The 21,174-nt window shown below is 43.1% G+C and overlaps 1 protein-coding gene across 1 annotated transcript; it reads right to left on the bottom strand.

Annotated features, from left to right (window-relative positions):
* Positions 1-2,356: 2,356 nt before the first annotated feature.
* On the bottom strand, positions 2,357-18,200 carry LOC112246920. Its single transcript, XM_024415530.2, has 4 exons — positions 17,728-18,200; positions 16,894-17,051; positions 7,470-7,517; positions 2,357-4,527 (listed from the first exon to the last, which is right to left on the bottom strand). The coding sequence occupies exons 2-4, from the start codon at positions 17,027-17,029 to the stop codon at positions 3,713-3,715; spliced, it is 999 nt and encodes a 332-aa protein (XP_024271298.1). The 5' UTR covers positions 17,030-17,051; positions 17,728-18,200; the 3' UTR covers positions 2,357-3,712.
* Positions 18,201-21,174: the final 2,974 nt, after the last annotated feature.

Here is a 21,174-nt window from a genome sequence, read left to right as displayed (position 1 = left end):
TTGCCTAATAAATCAGACTGATACCAATTCTTGGTATACAGTCTGAAAAAAAGTTTCCTTACAAGCCAGAATGTTCAATACAATTCCATTTGAACTTACTCTATCTGTTATCTGTGAGGTTGGTCCTTCAGAATATCCACAGGAAAGTATTATTTATCCAACTTTTCAGAGCGCCAGTACTGCCGTTGCAATTTCTATTACCTGGCACGACTTTGGTTAGTATGCATGTATCTTGTGCATGTAATTCCGTCTTGTGCACATGCCTTAGGTCACGAGCAAACAAATATTGATTGCCACACACAGAGACCCGCGTTTCGAAGTTGGTTTAATAATGCTTTCCTGTGGATATTTTGTCACAAATTTCGACCCACGGACAATTGGCAGAGTAAATTCAAATATAATTTTCTTCAACATTCATGACAGACAAGGTACGTTTATTTTTTTTCTATGTAATTGTGCATGGCTATGCTGCAACGTTACACAGCATAGCCACAGCAGGACTACTCTAAGGCAGAACACCATACAACTGTGTTGGGCCTCTTTGGCTCATCATTGTAGTCATAAGACACTTTTCACCACAATCTGATTCAACAGTATATCAAAGCTGTTTAGCTATTTGATTAAGAATAAAGGGATAGTGTTTTTATTTGTTATTTGTCTGTGATATAATATCATATCAGCGTGTCACTTACACATTTCAATGTCCAAAATGTGTAAGATTTGAAGTGTCAGTTTAATCTGTTCTTATTGCTTAGTTGTAGAGTGGAATGTGTCCGTGTGAAAGTAAGGATGTTTTTTGGACATAGCTGGCTCTAGCCACAGACCACATCTGTACCGACACCACTATAAGCACAGGTATATCACAAGTACATCATCCAAGGACATGTGCTTTACATGAAAGCTTAACAGTCTAACCTCTAGTTCCCTAAGAAGAACCTGTACTCTATAAACATTTTCAATGAGGATTGTCATGTTACTGTCATTTTGATATTGAATGGGGACTGTGTTCTCAGAAGCTGAGGAAATAGTGCACAGTCATGATAAATTGCTTGCTTGCAGGCTAAGGGTTAAGGGCCATTATGGAGGCCTTGACCATGAATCTGGACATTTTTCTACACAGAAAATGAAAGTTGTTTCTATGGGACACTTTTTGGGAGGCTTGACAGCAATTGTTGCCAGCAACGGTTTAAGTTCATGGCTTTTCAGTAATGAGGCAGCTCTTCTTACATTGCAAAAAACAACAATGTTAAATGTCTGCACTGAATTCAACCCATCTTCTCTTCTTCAAGGCATTCCATGACAATACCTCCTCCAAATGCCTTATAGACAGATAAATACAGAAAATAACATAATAGTTTTATAACATTCTGTGATATAATAAACATAATATATTAAACAATCAGTTAAATAAGTCCTAAAAAAGATGAAGTTAAAACAATCATAATAAAACATATCCTCCTAATAGCTTTTACAGTATTCCATTTTATATTGATTAATAGGAAATATTTTGTATTAAATAACCCATTGACAACATTTCCCGTGTGGCTCAGTTGGTAGAGCATGGCGCTGGTAACACCAGGGTTGTGGGTTCAATTCCCACAGGGGACCAGTATGAAAAAGTATGTACTCACTTACTGTAAGTTGCTCTGGCTAAGAGTGTCTACTAAAAAGATTACCTCTGTGTTATATTGAGTTATTATCAGACGATATATGTACATTCATATAAAGGTTAAGATATATTACCTACCAAGATAAACGGTTTCAAAATGTAAGAATATCTGATGTTGAATGTAAAATCCACCAATTTCATCAACTAAAAGATAATTAAAAGGAAAAGAGACTAGGTTAAATGTCCAGATCAAGTGACACCACACATCTTCATCTGGTTGGGTGCTATTCTCTCACTACACCACTAGGGTCAGCCAAGTGCAAATCAATGTTGGCTGGTTTCATAGCGTCATGGCTTTCAACAGCTGCTGTCTACACAGCTTGGAGTCTACCATGTAGATAACCAAAATTACCCCTTTATTTAAGAAAATTAGAATTGTCTCTTCTCAGCTATCTGAGACAAGAGACAAATCTACCAGAAGGCCCTAATAACCCCTTTTTGCTTGTCTAGTAATAGTGAGATAAAATCAGCCACAGCCTAAGTTCAACCCAAAACAAACAGCAACAAACTGTCACGCCCTGACCTTAGAGCTTTTTATGTCTCTATTTTGGTTTGGTCAGGGTGTGATTTGGGTGGGCATTCAATGTTCCTTTTTCTATGTTTTTGTATTTCTTTGTTTTGGCCGGGTATGGTTTTCAATCAGGGACAGCTGTCTATCGCTGTCTCTGATTGGGAACCATACTTAGGTAGCTTTTTCCCACAGGGTTTTTTGTGGGTAGTTGTTTTCTGTATAGTTTAGTTTCCTTACAGAACTGTTTGTTTTCTTCTTTGTTAGTTTTGTTCAAGTGTTCTGATTGAATAAAATATCATGAACACGTACCACGCTGCGCTTTGGTCCAGTCATTTACAGGAAGAGGATCGTTACACATACCATCTATAAACAACATTCCTATGTGTCTTTTATCCCTAAGGTGAAACCCCGCCGCAAACCACAGATGTAAATAAACACAGAGAAATACTATTCTCTGTGTACAGTATTACACACAGCTCACTAAACCTGAGAGAAGCATCTGGCCAAACTGGTCCCAATGCATTTTTACCCAAAAGTGTCATGTTTATGCAAAGCATCTGCAAGATTAGAAGGTTACCTATTCCTCCACCTATTTATGCAGGATGCCAGGAACTCCAGTTTAACTCATCCAATAGCTTCATCAGTGTTTGGTAATATTTTTTGTTTTTTTAAAGCTCAGAGACACAATATAATTGAAACCTACTAAGATCTGTGTGTGAGGCCAGTGGACTAATGTTACTTTCAATTATTGTATAACATATAGGGTGTGCTGTAGGTGTGCTGTCTACCTATTGTATGACCAATGGAATAAAGAAAGATTCAGTGGAATATGACGGTATGACTACACCTCTTGGCCATGTGGGAACTTTTCAAGTGAAGGCCACCGATGCAGATCTGAAATTCAATAGTATTCACAGCAAGGACATACACAGATGCTCAGACGCTACCCAACTGTGACTCAGCGTAACAGAGGTCAGAAAATGTTTTCTACAAGGGCAACCCAGGGTTGATTTATGGTTGGCCCTAAAACGACACAGCAGGGTAAGGTAATTGCACAGTATGTGCTGTGGTCTATGGCAACAGGCCATAGGTTAAACTAACCTCCACACAGGATGTCACACTCGGATAAGGCCCCATAATAATGTTATATAGAGCGTTGCCAGTGTAAATGCATTCAACTACATGATTCTACACATTGACGTGAAGTGATTAGTAACAACAACCTCATTGGATGTTCGTACACCTGGAAGTTTGGGTTAATTCAGGTCATGTCAAAATGTATAATTATAAAAAGTGTTCATCATAGCAATACATCTAAATACCAGTCATTAGAGTTAATAGGATTATAATCAACAATGCTAAATTAATCTCAGTATCAATTCGATAATGGTGCAGGACAATGGGCGATTTACAGTATTAATAAAATCAGATAGTCATAGTGATTATGAGGATAGCGATGATGATGATCATGACAATGATTATGATAATAGTGATGATGCATTTCTAGGGATGGTCACAGTGGGGCTAGTTATTCAGCCTTGGTTTGAGCAGCCAGCAGGTGACGCTGTGGCCGTGGCTGCCAGTCTGGGAGGAGCCTCGTCCTGGGGCTCATTGGGCCCCTCTCCACCCCCCTCCTCCTCCTCTCTTTCCCCCACCAGAGGATTCTGTCTGTGGGTCAGGGAGTAGGAATGCCTGACCCTGGACCTGTGGTGCCTGCGGTGAGGGTGGAGGAACAGCGCTGGGTCAGGCATAGCGGTGGGCTCTGCAGGGCACGTCACCCTCTCCCTGGGGACACACTCCCTGGCCCTCTCCGCCCGGAGCTGGTGCCCTGACATGGTCCTGCTGCCCCTGCGTTTAGGCTTGACCACAGGGGAGGCTATGGCAGAGCTGGTGTTGGAGGCATTGGAGAAACCGGTGGGCGACTGAGGAGAAAAGGGAGAAAAGATGGCGGTGTCCCACTCGGCTGCTTGGCTATACTGGGGCCCAGGGGGATTCCCATGATGACGATCCCTATTCTCCCAGTTTTCCCTGAGGGCCTGCTGCCTCTGCTGCAGCCGCTGGTGTTGCAGTTTCTGTCGGGCAGCGTGCAGCTGGAACGAGAGGTAGGCTGCCGCCTCGGTCTGCCTCTGCAGCTCTGTGTTGAGCACCGTGGAGCGTTGGCTGCGGCGCTTCAGCTCATCCAGGAAGCGGCGCTCCTTGTCCTTGAGGTTAGCCCGCAGCACACCAACCAGCGCCCCCTTGTGAGTCAGCTCCTTACACAGCTCTCCCAGTGTGCACTGCTGCTCGGCCCGGCGATCTTCGACCTCCAGACAGCGGGCCTCCAGCTGCTCCTCCTCCTCCGCCAGGTCTGAGGACGAACACACGAACACAGAAGCAGAGAAGTGCACACAAATCAAATAGTAAGGACGCATCAGAGATTCACAGACAGATAGCTAACATTCAGACAAAAAAACAAGCCCCAAATGCAGCTGCCAGGATTTACATGAAGGGCATCTACTACTCATGCTGACATATTGACCCCACAGAGCACTCCTCCTAACCCCACCCCCCAGGACACAGGACCAGAGAACCGAGCACTCCTCCTAACCCCACCCCCAGGACATAGGACCAGAGAACAGAGCACTCCTCCTAACCCCACCCCCCCAGGACATAGGACCAGAGAACAGAGCATAGAACACATGCAGAAAGATAACACACTGCCTGGATATGATACATTCAGTCAAACGGATATGGAATTAGGTCATGTGACCAGCGCTGGCTGCTTTCAATCACCAAGTTGGCCTCAAAGCACATTTGTGGATCATCTGGCAGATAAGAAATGGTATGTGGGTTTAGGGATTGAATGGACAAAGGCAGAAGACTGAGCACATATGGGCAAAGGATTAAAGAGCCACTGAGCAAATCCCTGCCAGTATCCACCACCCAATCTCTACCAGCCGCATCATGGCCACTGGCATGGTGTGACATCTGCTGCCACTTACCCACTATAGAGAGAGAGTGAAGATAGTAGACTGGCAGACTGCTCACATGCAGTGGTGGTGTGATGGGAGGGGAAGGAAGGTGATTGTTTTGGAGGGCTGATAGCCGATATAACATTCAATGTAGTAATATACTGATAGTTCCCTCAACCCAATAATACCTACTTTCTCAGCGGACAAAATTGGCTGCACTGATGTCATCATTACACCAGGAATTTGCTGTGAAAACGTCACTGTATCCAGTTTTAACCGCAAGTCTAAAATCATTGTACAACATTTGCTGTGCTTTTGGGGCAAAGTCAAAGCTATAGTACTCCATCACAGTGAAATCCTCCAGTAGGAATGGGGGATTAAAAAAAGCCTTAGTCAGTACTAGCTGTAGCTGTACCTTTGGGCTGAGGCTGCCCAGCTCAGACAGCTGGGCCAGGGGAGAGGGATTACACCACAGCCTCTGGTATGCTGGTTGACCCAAGAATTAGGTCAAAGTAAACTAATGGGAAGGGAGAGGAGCAAAAGGTGCTGTGATTAGTTTAAACTTGGATGTGAAATCATTGTAAAATGATCAGTAGGGATTTTCATTAGGCCTATATTAGGATTGCTGCATTTAGTTTAGAATAGGAGGAACCTGATATCCACATAAATAGCCCTTCCTTCCCCTATCTCCTTTCTCATCCTCATCTCTTTCTCTTGTTCTTCTCTTCTCTCATCACTCTTAATCCCTCTCTCTGTACCAGTCTCATCCTGTACCTGTTTCTCCATCCCTCTGTCTTAATGCCTCTCTCTGTACCAGTCTCATCCTGTACCTGTTTCTCCATCCCTCTGTCTTAATCCCTCTCTCTGTACCAGTCTCATCCTGTACCTGTTTCTCCATCCCTCTGTCTTAATCCCTCTCTCTGTACCAGTCTCATCCTGTACATGTTTCTCCATCCCTCTGTCTTAATCCCTCTCTCTGTACCAGTCTCATCCTGTACCTGTTTCTCCATCCCTCTGTCTTAATCCCTCTCTCTGTACCAGTCTCATCCTGTACCTGTTTCTCCATCCCTCTGTCTTAATCCCTCTCTCTGTACCAGTCTCATCCTGTACCTGTTTCTCCATCCCTCTGTCTTAATCCCTCTCTCTGTACCAGTCTCATCCTGTACCTGTTTCTCCATCCCTCTGTCTTAATCCCTCTCTCTGTACCAGTCTCATCCTGTACCTGTTTCTCCATCCCTCTGTCTTAATTCTTCTCTCGATCCCAATCACTATTTTACAGATTTTTCTTTCTACATCTGTTTTTCCCCTCCCGCCCTCCACTCCTCGCACCCCCCCTTTTCCTCCATCTCTTTCCCCTCCCTCCCTCTCTCTCGGAGTAACCCAGCTTTCTGCTTGGTGTAGTTCTTCCTGGTCTCTGTCTAACTGTCGCCCACTAGACCAGGGTGGTGAGGTCATGCTGCAAATATAGAAAATGCTGTGTAATCGAATCTCCATTTTGTCCTCCTTTTCCTCTCTCTCTCTCTCTCTCTCTCTCTCTCTCTCATTCACTGACCCTCTAACACGTTCTGTACCATTCTTCCCGCTCCCTCCCTTCCTCCCTTGTCCCTCCATCTCCCTGTCTCAGCAAACAGACTGTAATTGTACCCCTCCACCAGGGCACAGAGGAAAATGAGAGAGGAGGAAAAATGGATGGATCAATTTGTGAGGATGGAGGAGAGGGGGCTGTGGTGGTGTGATAGAGCAAAGGACGGCCTGCTCTGGAAAAAGAGGGGGGTCCTGATTAGTTATAATTGGCGGCAGATGGGCATGAACCCCCCCAACTCCTCCTTTCTTTCTCTTTCTCTCCACCACCCATTCCCTCCCATCCCCTCTGTCTCTGTAATTATCTACGATATTATCATAATATCCATCTTCTATCTAGACATTCTAATGCAACAAACTACCCATGAATGGAATATTAAGGTGCACACACACAGCCTTTGTCTGATGGTTCATATTCATGAACTGTGGATTGCACTCCGCTGCCAATCTACCCAATTCCAATCCTCCTACACATTTTTTTATCCTGGTAACAGATCAATCCATAAAATGTGATGTTTTATTCATGGAATATAGCCTTTATGGCTGAGGATGAGAGGGGGAAAGGGAGAGAGCGTTTGTGGAGGTCGACCACAGGGCTGTCCCTTGGCGGATGGGTAAAGTGAAGGATAATGCCATGAGGGTGGGATGGGAGGGGGGGGAGCCAAAGAGGACAAACAGTTAGTGTCACAAAGCCAAGCCTGGAGAGAAGGAGAGGGAGGGGGGCAGGAAGAGAGAGAAAGAGAGACACAGAACTTACCCAGTTCACTCTTGCCTGGAGGCTTCACATTCAGCTCACATGTCAACTCTGAGAAAACAGAGACAAGAAATGAGACATCAGTGAGACAGAGACATGAATGAATAATGTGTGAGCAATATGAGTAAGTCTAGGAGACAAATAGATACATTTCAGGAATTTACAAAAATAATAAAAGGGAATGCTTTCAATCTGATGTGTCTCATTGAAAGACTAAATACTAATGCTGTTCGAATCTAGGGATGAATATTTCCCACCAAATCTACCAAGTTTCAATACCGGGAATAATTCATATTTATCCTGAAAGTGCCCATCATAGCAACGAGAAGTAGGGGTGCTGAGTGTGCTGTAGCACCCCCTGATAAATCACATAAAAAATATACAGTACCAGTCAAAGGTTTGGACATACCTACTCATTTAAGAGTTTTTCTTTATTTTTACTATTTTCTACATTGTAGAATAATAGTGAAGACATTAAAACTATGACGTAACATATGGAATCATGTAGTAACCAAAAAAGTGTTAAACAAGTTCCCACATATGCTGAGCACTTGTTGGCTGCTTTTCCTTCACTCTGCTGTCCAACTCATCCCAAACCATCTCAATTGGTTTGAGGTCGGGTGATTGTGGAGGCCAGGTTATCTGATGTAGCACTCCATCACTCTCATTATTGGCCAAATAGCCCTTACACAGCCTGGAGGTGTGTTGGGTCATTGTCCTGTTGAAAAACAAATGATAGTCCCACTAAGTGCACGCCAGATGGAATGGCGTATGCCATTCGAGTTAAGTGTGCCTTGAATTCTAATAAATCCGACAGTGTCACCAGCAAAGCACCCCACACCATCACACGTCCTCCTCCATGCTTCACGGTGGGAACAACACATGCGGACATCATCCGCTCATCTACTCTGCGTCTCACCAAGACATGGAACCAAAAATCTAAAATTTGGACTCATCAGACCAAGGACAGATTTCTACCATTCTAATGTCCATTGCTAGTGTTTCTTGGCTCAAGAAAGTCTCTTCTTATTATTGGTGTCCTTTAGTAGTGGTTTCTTTGCAGCAATTCAACCATGAAGGCCTGATTCACGCAGTCTCCTCTGATCAGTTGATGTTGAGATGTGTCTGTTACTTGAACTCTCTAAGGCTGGTAACACTAATGAACTTATCTTCTGCAGTAGAGGTAACCCTGGGTTTTCCTTTCCTGTGGCAGTCCTCATGAGAGCCAGTTTCATCATAGTACTTGATGATTTTTGAGACTGCACTTGAAGAAATGTTCAAATTTCTAGAAATGTTCTGGATTGAGTGACCTTCATGTCTTTAAAATAATGATGGACTTTCAAATCTCTTTGCTTATTTGAGGTGTTCTTGCCATAATGTGAACTTGGTATTTTACCAAATAGGGCTACCTTGTCACAACACAACTGATTGACTCAAACACATTAAGAAGGAAAGAAATTCCACAAATTAACTTTAACAAGGTACACCTGTTAATTTACAGTTTTTTCCAAACTGCTTACACACAAAATCTTTTCATGTCACACGATTTTTGAAACATCTCACTTAAAGTGCAAAACTACACACCAAATATCCAAAACCATAAGCTATTTCTCAGCCTTTGACTCAGTTGTCAATTGCATAACACTTTTTTCAAAACACTACACACAATTCTCTACCTAAAACACAAAAATCTAACAGGAAGGGACTTGCTTTCCTTTTCCAAACACAACCAATCAAAATGCTACACTTATTCACCACACACACTCCTCACATGTGCAAACACTAATAGCTTAACTGATCACTAACCAATCACTGCTTTACTGTAGTATAGGCCTTTAAATAGGTAATTGGTCAGATTACCTGTTTTGAACAATGGATGCCAACAATGGACAGAGAGCAAGAGGAGTAGGAGGGAGAGGAAGAGGAAGAAGAGAATGAGGGCAAAGAAGAGAAGGAAGGAGAGCCATCTCTGATGAGATTAGGGCAACACTTGTTGATCATGTGATCAACCACAGTTTGACCATGAGAGAGGCTGGACTGAGAGTCGAGCCCAATTTGAGTCGATTTACAGTGGCGTCCATAATTCGAACCTTCAGAAATGAGAACAGGTATGCAACTATATACTGACTATTTTAGCATTACAGTAACGTACTGTAAAATACGTATGACTGCATAGTATTGCATAAACATTTGTAACTCTAAGCCATCCATTTACTGCACTGCATTGAATGAATGGGGTTGGTTATCATGCTGTACTACATTTTTTTGTACATTGTTTACAGTTCCTATGCTGAACACATACTGTGTTTGAATTCTGTCCAGAGTGGAAAGGCAAAGACATCATGGAGGACGAGGACACTTGGTTACAGATGTACAAGAGACTGCAATTATAAATATGGTTTTGGCCAACAATGCAATTAGGATTCGAGAGATAAGAGAGCATATCTTGAAGAATGACACCATATTTAACAACATCATTGCTGTAAGTCTGTCGACCATACAACGCATCCTCCAACGGCACCGAGTGACGATGAAACAACTTTACGAGGTGCCATTTGAGAGAAACTCTGACAGTGTCAAGAATATGCGACATGACTTTGTAGAGGTATGTATGCAACACTACTTCCAGTACTTCAGACATACCATATTTACTCATCTGTATATCCTTTTGTCTGTTACAGAGAGTATTGGAGCTGGATGCCCATGTAATTCGCCATGAATTTATTTATGTGGATGAGGTTGGCTTCAACCTCACCAAAACCAGGCGCCGAGGAAGAAATGTAATAGGACAGAGGGCATTTACCAATGTCCCCGGACAGCGTGGGGGTAATATAACTATGTGTGCTGCCATCACTCAAAACGGGGTCCTCCATCACAATGCCACACTGGGTCCGTACAACACCGGCCATATGCTCACTTTTCTGGATGCAATTTACACAATGCTTGTCCCTGATCCAGATCAGGAGCCTGCTAGATTTGTGGTTTTATGGGACAATGTTAGTTTTCACCGGGCTGTTCTGGTCCAAAACCGGTTTGCCACCCATCCACAATTTGTAGTTTTGTACCTACCCCCATATTCACCTTTTCTAAATCCCATAGAGGAATTCTTCTCAGCCCGGCGCTGGAAAGTGTATAATCGCCAACCCTATGCCCGCATGCCGCTTTTCCAGGCAATGGAGGACGCATGTGGGGACATAGAGGGTGCCTCTGTCCAAGGTTGGATACGCCATGCTAGGAGATACTTCCCTCGATGTTTGGCAAGAGAAAGCGTATCTTGTGATGTGGACGAAGTATTGTGGCCAGACCCAGGCCGGAGAAGAGATGAAGGGTAGCTTAGCACTGGTGACTGCCCCCCCCCTACCAATTCCTGGACTGTCCCCCCGGGACCCCACACACACAATTGTGTTCTTTACTGTATTCTAAAGAATATACTTTTGGTTTACATATGTTTATGGTTTTGTTGTATGCTACTGTATACAACAGTAATGTTTGGCCGAATAAATATTTTCTGTTTCTACATTGCATTGGTGTTTACAGTGTACTTGTTACCCCTCTCAGCAGATTACTTTCACTGTAGAACATTGTATTCATTCTGACATGTGTTTATGGCATTTTGAATGCAGTGTTACATTTTGAAGTAGATGTGAGGCATTTTGCATTTTGTGTGTGCAATTTTGGGAATTGTGTGTAGAGTTTTGAAAAAAAGGAGACCGTTTTGAAAACGTGTGTAAGCAGTTGGAAAAAACTGTAAATGCATTCCAGGTGACTACCTCATTTATTTTATTTAACCTTTATTTTTAACTAGGCAAGACAGTTAAGAACACATTCTTATTTACATTGACGGCCTACCCCACACGACGCTGGGCCAATTACGTGCCACCCTATGGGACTCCTAATCATGGCAAGTTGTGATACAGCCTGGAATCAAACCTCTAGCACTGTGCCTTAGACCACTGTGCCACTCAGGAGACCATTAAAGCTGGTTGAGAGAATGCCAAGAGTTTGCAAAGCTGTCATGAAGCCAAAGGGTGGCTACTTTGAAGAATCTCAAATATAAAATATATTTTAATTTGTTGAACACTATTTTGTTTATTACTTGATTCCATATGTGTTATTTCATAGTTTTGATGTCTTCACTATTATTCTACAATGTAGAAAATAGTAAAAATAAAGAAAAACCCTTCAATGAGTAAGTGTGTCCTAACTTTTGACTGGTACTGTATATATATTTTTTAAATTATGCACTAGGCCTTTATTACCTTCTGTATGAGCGGAGCAAAATAGTGGTCAACAGAATGTTTCCTCAGCCCTCATATGGGCAGCAAGTAGGCTAGGCTATGAGACCGCACAGAGAAGCAGGGGAAATATTCTAGCGGTATTTTGACATGCAGGCAAGAGAGGTGCTTTGTTAATGCAACCTATGGATTACAGAATAAAGTTTGGAATTTTCATGCGAGACAAGAGTCAGGATTTTGTGTTTCAGTGGGATTGGGACTGGATAGGAAAATAGCCTAGGTTCCTCTCTGAATTGTTAACAGACTTCATATCTGTGACAGAGATGCCTATGTAGTGAAATGTGTATAGGCCTATCTAATGTGTGACTGTTTGAAGATTCACAATGACAGCTCAAAGAGGCACATGTTCATTTATAGTCTTTAGGCCAACTGTAGAGGTTTCCTGTAGGGTTTAACTGCAATCGGGTCGATGTGCAGTCCGGCAGTTTCAATTATGCGTGCGCTTTGAATTTAAGGCGACTTTGTGTGAAGTAAATGTGCTAGGCCATGTGACAACTTCTTTGGATAATGTGCTATTTTAATTTTTGCCAATCTGATGCTGCGCATGTGTAGGGCCTGCATTGGTGCCAACATTGAGGTAAAATGTTGGCCTACTTCCGGCGCCGACAGAGATGGCCGCCTCGCTTCGCGTTCCTAGGAAACTATGCAGTTTTTTGTTTTTTTACGTGTTATTTCTTACACTAGTACCCCAGGTCATCTTAGGTTTCTTTACATACAGCCGAGAAGAACTACTGAATATAAGATCAGCGTCAACTCACCATCAGTACGACCAAGAATATGTTTTTCGCGATGCGGATCCTGTGTTCTGCCTTACAACCAGTGTAACCGAGTGGATCACATGCAGCGACCAAAAAAAAAACGACTCAGAAAAAGAGGGAAACGAAGCGGTCTTCTGGTCAGACTCCGGAGACGGGCACATCGTGCACCACTCCCTAGCATTCTTCTTGCCAATGTCCAGTCTCTTGACAACAAGGTTGATGAAATCCGAGCAAGGGTAGCATTCCAGAGGGACATCAGAGACTGTAACGTTCTTTGCCTCACGGAAACATGGCTAACTGGAGAGACGCAATCCGAAGCGGTGCAGCCAGCGGGTTTCTCCACGCATCGCGCCGACAGAAACAAACATCTTTCTGGTAAGAAGAGGGGCGGGGGCGTATGTCTTATGGCCAACGTGACATGGTGTGATGAAAGAAACATACAGGAACTCAAATCCTTCTGTTCACCTGATTTAGAATTCCTCACAATCAAATGTAGACCGCATTATCTACCAAGAGAATTCTCTTCGATTATAATCACAGCCGTATATATCCCCCCAAGCAGACACATCGATGGCTCTGAACGAACTTTATTTAACTCTCTGCAAACTGGAAACGATTTATCCGGAGGCTGCATTCATTGTAGCTGGGGATTTTAACAAGGCTAATCTGAAAACAAGACTCCCTAAATTTTATCAGCATATCGATTGCGCAACCAGGGGTGGAAAGACCCTGGATCATTGTTACTCTAACTTCCGCGACGCATATAAGGCCCTGCCCCGCCCCCTTTCGGAAAAGCTGACCACGACTCCATTTTGTTGATCCCTGCCTACAGACAGAAACTAAAACAAGAAGCTCCCACGCTGAGGTCTGTCCAACGCTGGTCCGACCAAGCTGACTCCACACTCCAAGACTGCTTCCATCCGTGGACTGGGAGATGTTTCGTATTGCGTCAGACAACAACATTGACGAATACGCTGATACGGTGTGCGAGTTCATTAGAACGTGCGTTGAAGATGTCGTTCCCATAGCAACGATTAAAACATTCCCTAACCAGAAACCGTGGATTGATGGCAGCATTCGTGTGAAACTGAAGGCACGAACCACTGCTTTTAATCAGGGCAAGGTGTCTGGTAACATGACTGAATACAAACAGTGCAGCTATTCCCTCCACAAGGCTATCAAACAAGCTAAGCGCCAGTACAGAGACAAAGTAGAATCTCAATTCAACGGCTCAGACACAAGAGGTATGTGGCAGGGTCTACAGTCAATCACGGACTACAGGAAGAAACCCAGCCCAGTCACGGACCAGGATGTCTTGCTCCCAGGCAGACTAAATAACTTTTTGCCCGCTTTGAGGACAATACAGTGCCACTGACACGGCCTGCAACGGAAACATGCGGTCTCTCCTTCACTGCAGCCGAAGTGAGTAAGACATTTAAACGTGTTAACCCTCGCAAGGCTGCAGGCCCAGACGGCATCCCCAGCCGCGCCCTCAGAGCATGCGCAGACCAGCTGGCCGGTGTGTTTACGGACATATTCAATCAATCCCTATACCAGTCTGCTGTTCCCACATGCTTCAAGAGGGCCACCATTGTTCCTGTTCCCAAGAAAGCTAAGGTAACTGAGCTAAACGACTACCGCCCGTAGCACTCACATCCGTCATCATGAAGTGCTTTGAGAGACTAGTCAAGGACCATATCACCTCCACCCTACCTGACACCCTTGACCCACTCCAATTTGCTTACCGCCCAAATAGGTCCACAGACGATGCAATCTCAACCACACTGCACACTGCCCTAACCCATCTGGACAAGAGGAATACCTATGTGAGAATGCTGTTCATCGACTACAGCTCGGCATTCAACACCATAGTACCCTCCAAGCTCGTCATCAAGCTCGAGACCCTGGGTCTCGACCCCGCCCTGTGCAACTGGGTACTGGACTTCCTGACGGGCCGCCCCCAGGTGGTGAGGGTAGGCAACAACATCTCCTCCCCGCTGATCCTCAACACTGGGGCCCCACAAGGGTGCGTTCTGAGCCCTCTCCTGTACTCCCTGTTCACCCACGACTGCGTGGCCATGCACGCCTCCAACTCAATCATCAAGTTTGCGGACGACACAACAGTGGTAGGCTTGATTACCAACAACGACGAGACGGCCTACAGGGAGGAGGTGAGGGCCCTCGGAGTGTGGTGTCAGGAAAATAACCTCACACTCAACGTCAACAAAACTAAGGAGATGATTGTGGACTTCAGGAAACAGCAGAGGGAACACCCCCCATCCACATCGATGGAACAGTAGTGGAGAGGGTAGCAAGTTTTAAGTTCCTCGGCATACACATCACAGACAAACTGAATTGGTCCACTCACACAGACAGCATCATGAGGAAGGCGCAGCAGCGCCTCTTCAACCTCAGGAGGCTGAAGAAATTCGGCTTGTCACCAAAAGCACTCACAAACTTCTACAGATGCACAATCGAGAGCATCCTGGCGGGCTGTATCACCGCCTGGTATGGCAACTGCACCGCCCTCAACCGTAAGGCTCTCCAGAGGGTAGTGAGGTCTGCACAACGCATCACCGGGGGCAAACTACCTGCCCTCCAGGACACCTACACCACCCGATGCTACAGGAAGGCCATAAAGATCATCAAGGACATCAACCACCCGAGCCACTGCCTGTTCACCCCGCTGCCATCCAGAAGGCGAGGTCAGTACAGGTGCATCAAAGCTGGGACCGAGAGACTGAAAAACAGCTTCTATCTCAAGGCCATCAGACTGTTAAACAGCCACCACTAACATTGAGTGGCTACTGCCAACACACTGTCAATGACACTGACTCTACTCCAGCCACTTTAATCATGGGAATTGATGGGAAATGATGTAAATATATCACTAGCCACTTTAAACAATGCTACCTTATATAATGTTACTTACCCTACATTGTTCATCTCATATGCATACGTTGATACTGTACTCTATATCATCGACTGCATCCTTATGTAATACATGTATCACTAGCCACTTTAACTATGCCACTTGGTTTACATACTTATCTCATATGTATATACTGTACTCGATATCATCTACTGTATCTTGCCTATGCTGCTCTGTACCATCACTCATTCATATATCCTTATGTACATATTCTTTATCCCCTTACACTGTGTATGACAGTAGTTTTTTTTGGAATTGTTAGTTAGATTACTTGCTCGTTATTACTGCATTGTTGGAACTAGAAGCACAAGCATTTCGCTACACTCGCATTAACATCTGCTAACCATGTGTATGTGACAAATAAAATTTGATTTGATTTGATTTGAAATGTTGTAATTTCCCAGGTCTTTCATTTTATTTTCTCAGGAAATGTGAAGTGTTCCCAGGACAGTCCCGGGTTCGCTGTTACCCATGTTAATCCTTAATCATAACTGTAAGTGCTGTTGAAGCAGTGAATGTCCAATCTGTTTGTTTGCGTCTAGTCTGTCAATTAGCTTGACTGCAGACAGTTCAGACAGAGATGATTAGGGCCTTGTGTAGACTGGACATACAGTAATGCCATTGAGTTAAACTGATTATGTTTAGCTGGGTGGACTCTAAGCACTTCTCCAGTCAGCACAGACAGATGCCATGCTTGGGTTGCTCTCAAGGACAAAGACTAAAATATACTGTACAGTATTTATATTATGTCCCTGTCTATTCCCTCTCACTTGCCAGCTGGGTTGAATAGACAGTTTACCTCCCAAAATAAGCACAGTAAATCCTTAACCTATCACCTTCCTTTGCCTGCTCAGAAAATCCCATCAATCCCCACAGAGAGAGAGAGAGAGAGAGAGGGGGAGAGAGAGAGAATTAAAGACAGAAAGAGAAAGGAAGGACGAAGGAGGAGGAGGGTGGATAGATGAACCCCAGCAGAGAGGATAACTCCAGAGGGGGAGTCAGACCCCCGACTACCAGGAACAGGAAGGTATTATAATATGTGGTTTCCTTTCATGGAAACCCTGGCTGTAGTGGGGGAACATTCATTGAGATAAACCTGCTCTTTTCAAGTTAAAGTTAATAGTCCCAAGAAAACAAAATGATTGCGCTGATAGACTAGTACAGTAGGCTACATTGTGTTTGTATCTAAGATTTGATGGCTTTAGCATCTTTGCAGTGTATGAGCCTAGTCTGTCAGTCAAACCACAACACCATGTGGTGATGCCCTTTAACTGAACCTTTTTCGTGTTCTGCAGTGAGGTCTGCCTCTGCTTGGCTTGGCAATAACACTGTTGTTGTAAAGAGGGTCACTGTCTACTCCACTAGTCTAATTTGATCTCTGTGTGTTTGCGCGAGTGTGCATACGGTATGTGTGCATGTGTGTGTGTGATGTATAGACTCACCGCTACATCGTTTCTGCAAGGACAGGATCTCCAGGTGTAGGCCATGCAGTAGGGTGAGATGTTCCTGTCTGAGAAACACTGTACTCCTCTCAACACTCTCCATCTGCATGTCCAAGGTGGAGCCTGTAGGTTCCATGATTACACACCTGTCCTGCACCCTGCACAGAGAACAGGGTCAGAGGGCGTTAATATACATTATACCTGCATGTGTATAAGGGTCACTTTCCTGTTACTAATGATGAACAATAACAAAAGGAAGTATTCCAAATGTATATGTGTGTGTGTCTGTGTGTGTCTGTGTGTGTCTGTGTATGTGTCTGTGTGTGTCTGTGTGTCTGTGTGTGTGTCTGTGTGTGTGTCTGTGTGTGTCTGTGTGTGTCTGTGTGTGTCTGTGTGTGTCTCTGTGTGTGTAATGATGCATTTGCAGCATCTTTCCCCCTTCTTTATTTACCTTCACTGTAGGTTAATTATTTAATCTTACTTTACAATGCAGTTTAGAATATCACCTGACACATTTTCAATAAGCATTACAACAAGAGAAACACTGAAGTCTTAATTTATTCTAAGATAAATTTATAAAAACCACAATGATTGATGATGGTTATGTCAGGTAAGATAAAGTGTGTATGAGTGTGTATGAGTCATTGTGGTCATGCGGTAAAAAATGTATTGATCACCCAATAGAGAGATGGAAGAAACCAACGCAACATGCTTGGTAGGTTACAGTATGTTGAAAGTCCTAGTAGCAGTTAAATTCAATTTTACAGTTGATTCCTACATGCCTACAATACACTCAATAAATGTGGCAATTTTATGAAAATGATCCATGCTTACCGTGCTATTTTAGATAATGTCGAACGGAGTCCCAAAGAATTACGATATGAAATTCATGAGATCTATAAACAAGTCCTTCGATCCAAACATGATTGATTTCCAGGAATGTTCCAAAACCATTTCGGATATTCGTCCAATAATTGAGATCAATTCAACATAATTTGCAGGCGATAACGTTGTATCAAGAACGAAAGATGATAGCCTGTACACAGAAAAAAAAATCAGCGACGCATCGCATAACGGTCCTGGGAGGCTACAACAGGATAAATATGTTTTCATTACTGCTGCACCATCTCGCTGCGTCAGTAACAGTTATTGCCAAAATACTCATAACAAGGTCACCATAGCAAGTAGATTGTAACGTATGGAAACGGAGCACGATACATTTCGACAGGCGCAGCCTCCCTCTCCTTCATTGTCTGTTGGGTTGAGCTGGTACAGTAGTCTACTGTCGTATGATGAAAACAAGACATCGTGACCGGAACACCCGAGATGATCATACGACTCAAATGCAGCTTATTGAAAGAAGTGGCCGTACCCAACATCGACTTTTGCCAGGATCGATATAGCAGTAGTTCGAAGGCAGAGATAGGACAGGATAGTCTTTATTATGAATGTTAAAATGACTGTACTTTTGGTAAGACAATTGTTTGGGTGACACCAAAGCCTGTTTATCCGAGCCAGGGTTCTTACGAAATCATATGGGCTACTTTGAGAATATGCACGGCAAATTACAAGCCTCAATTTCAGCACCATGGACAGGGACATTGTTCTGGACATGCTTCACCCTGAGACAATCTGACATAGGCCAGTCATTTCAGACCTGATGGGGGATGGCAATGTCTTGCTAGGCTTGATGGATTGGCCTAGCTCTTCGCAACATTTAGCACAATAATGAGGCTTAATTGGCCAAGAATTAAGACTGTCAATCATTGATATTCAACCTGGTCTCAGAGCATTTAGTATTATTCTGTGTGTTAACCCGGGACCCTCCATTTAGTATGATACAGTATGTTAGGTTTCGTATGGTATGTATTACTTTTTTGGATGTCCATCACCCATTTTATATTGTACTTCTGACACCAATGTAATGAAACAGAAGGGAGCAGGTCTCGAACCCCCGACCTTCTAAGCCCGAGGTCCGGCGCGCTATCGACTTATACCTGCGACTCGAGTCGATTTCTGAGTTTATAAACCCAAGGTCGTTACACTATGATATGTTACGAATTACAATGCGTATTATATGTTACGAATTTGCTAAATGTACACCATGTTATGAATTTTCTACATTTATGATATCTTATAAATTCCAGCTAGCTGGCTAACGTTAGCTAAACTAGGGGTTAGGGTTAAGGTTAGGGTTAAAGTTGATAAATTAGGTTAAAGGATAAAGGTTAGAGGAAGGGTTAGCTAAAAGGGTTAAGGTTAGGGTTAGGGAAGAGTTAGCTAACATGTTAAGTAGTTACAAAGTAGCTAAAAAGGAGTAAGTAGTTGAAAAGTTGCTAATTAGATTCAAACTGGCAACCTTTGTTCGTGTTATACGCCCACCTACCCCGACCAACCACCTTACTTTTGTTTTTGCCTTAAATAACCATCTGTCTTATGTAACCATACCGAACGTAACTTATATCATACTCATTTGAGTGTCTCAGATTTACATTTACTGTGTTATGTCCAGTCAATGAGATCAGGCTGTGATATTGAGTCACTGGTGCCTCAAAGATGATGGCAAAACATCTGCACCCACTAATGAAATTAATACACAAAATACTTTCAATGTTATGTTTTTTATTTTCATATTAAAATACAAAATATATGTTACTGTAAAGAAACATACATTGGAGTCGTATTAATTACAAAACCTCAATTCAACAAAAAAAGAAGAAAAAATACAATTATCTTCCTGAACACATTTCCACTTGTTGGTCATATTAATTCTTGCACATTTCCTCAAGGTATGCTATATGTGGTGGCAGGTAGCTTAGGGGTTAGAGCGTTGGACTAGCAACTGAAAGGATGCTAGATCGAATCCCTGAGCTGACAAGGTAAACATGTGTCATTCTGCCCTTGAACTGGACAGTTAACCCACTTCCTAGGCTGTCATTGAAAATAAGAGTTTGCTCTTAACTGACTTGCCTAATTTAATGTGATGCTGTAATTTTTAAACTTCCATTCTAGCATACATGACACACATCTTTCTCTACATGTTTTTATTTTTATTTTTAAACATTCAACACCATGGGCCAGAAACGTTTGAATACATTGGCCATGCTGTCAATCCAGCATGACTTCTACCGCGTTCAAAACAATTGGAAAATCGGAACAGAGAGAAATCTCAGAAATCTTCAGTGAGTTCTAGACAACTGGGAACAAGGGAAAAAAAATAGCTCCGACTGGGAAAATATGTTTTGAACGGTCATCCAACTCGGAATTCCAAGTTGAGAACTCAGGGCTCTTTCTAGAGCTCTGACCTGAAGATCACTGACGTCATGATTCAACCTGTTTTTTTTCAGAGTTCACAGCCTTGAAAGCACCATAAATCCAGAGAATGACAGATTTGATGACATAATTTGCCCACAAGAAGGACCGCAGCGCCACCTCCCTGTTCAAGTGAGCACAGCACAACAAGGTGAGTCCAAAAATTTATTTTATGCTTCTGCATAAATTATGCAGTATGCCAGGGAGATACAGTGGGGAGAACAAGTATTTGACACACTGCCGATTTTGCAGGTTTTCCCACTTACATAGCATGTAGAGGTCTGTAATTTTTATCATAGGTACACTTCAACTGTGAGAGACGGAATCTAAAACAACAATCCAGAAAATCACATTGTATGATTTTTAAGTAACTAATTTGTATTTTTATTGCATGACATAAGTATTTGATCACCTACCAACCAGTAAGAAGTAGGAAAACCTGCAAAATCGGCAGTGTATCAAATACTTGTTCTCCCCACTGTATGTATACTGTTGCTAAGAAAGCAATACTAAGTGTATGGTGGGTGGTAAGCTGTTAGTGGCCCATGTGCCGCACCCTAATAATTTGGTCCCTTTCCCCCTCGTAACTTAGCCTACTGTTCTGACTTGGTGGTGCACATGTAGCCTAAAGCCTGTTTTAGAGAAATGTCATCATCGAATATTGTAAGAGCTTTCATTGTCTGCTTATATGCCCCGTTTATTTATCCTATGGTTCTGACTTCATGAACAGGGAGAATACTGTAAGAATGACCCATGTTCTGAATTCTGTCGCTGTACATTTCAAAAGTGCTGAACAAATAATCGAATGGATAGGTGTCCCGTCCAAGGGACAATTGTAAATAATGCAGCGCCTTGTGTCATGATCGCAGATTTTAGAGAAACAACAAATGTCGGGACATATAAGTGTCTTATATCGGCTGAAAGCTTAAATTCTTGTTAATATAACTGCATGGTTCAATTTACAGTAGC

Source organism: Oncorhynchus tshawytscha, linkage group LG13, assembly GCF_018296145.1.
Source record: "Oncorhynchus tshawytscha isolate Ot180627B linkage group LG13, Otsh_v2.0, whole genome shotgun sequence".
Lineage (NCBI taxonomy): Eukaryota > Metazoa > Chordata > Actinopteri > Salmoniformes > Salmonidae > Oncorhynchus > Oncorhynchus tshawytscha.
Note: the sequence above shows the minus strand (reverse complement) of the source record. Positions and strands in the feature narration are given on the sequence as shown.

What these genes read in the sequence shown, in the direction of transcription:
- LOC112246920 (XM_024415530.2), bottom strand. Translation starts at nt 17,029, where the DNA reads ATGGAACCTACAGGCTCCACCTTGGACATGCAGATGGAGAGTGTTGAG. An exon ending in CTTGCAGAAACGATGTAGCG is followed by an intron (nt 7,518 to 16,893) that starts GTGAGTCTATAC and finishes CTGTTTTCTCAG; the next exon opens with AGTTGACATGTGAGCTGAAT. An exon ending in TCCAGGCAAGAGTGAACTGG is followed by an intron (nt 4,528 to 7,469) that starts GTAAGTTCTGTG and finishes GTTCGTCCTCAG; the next exon opens with ACCTGGCGGAGGAGGAGGAG.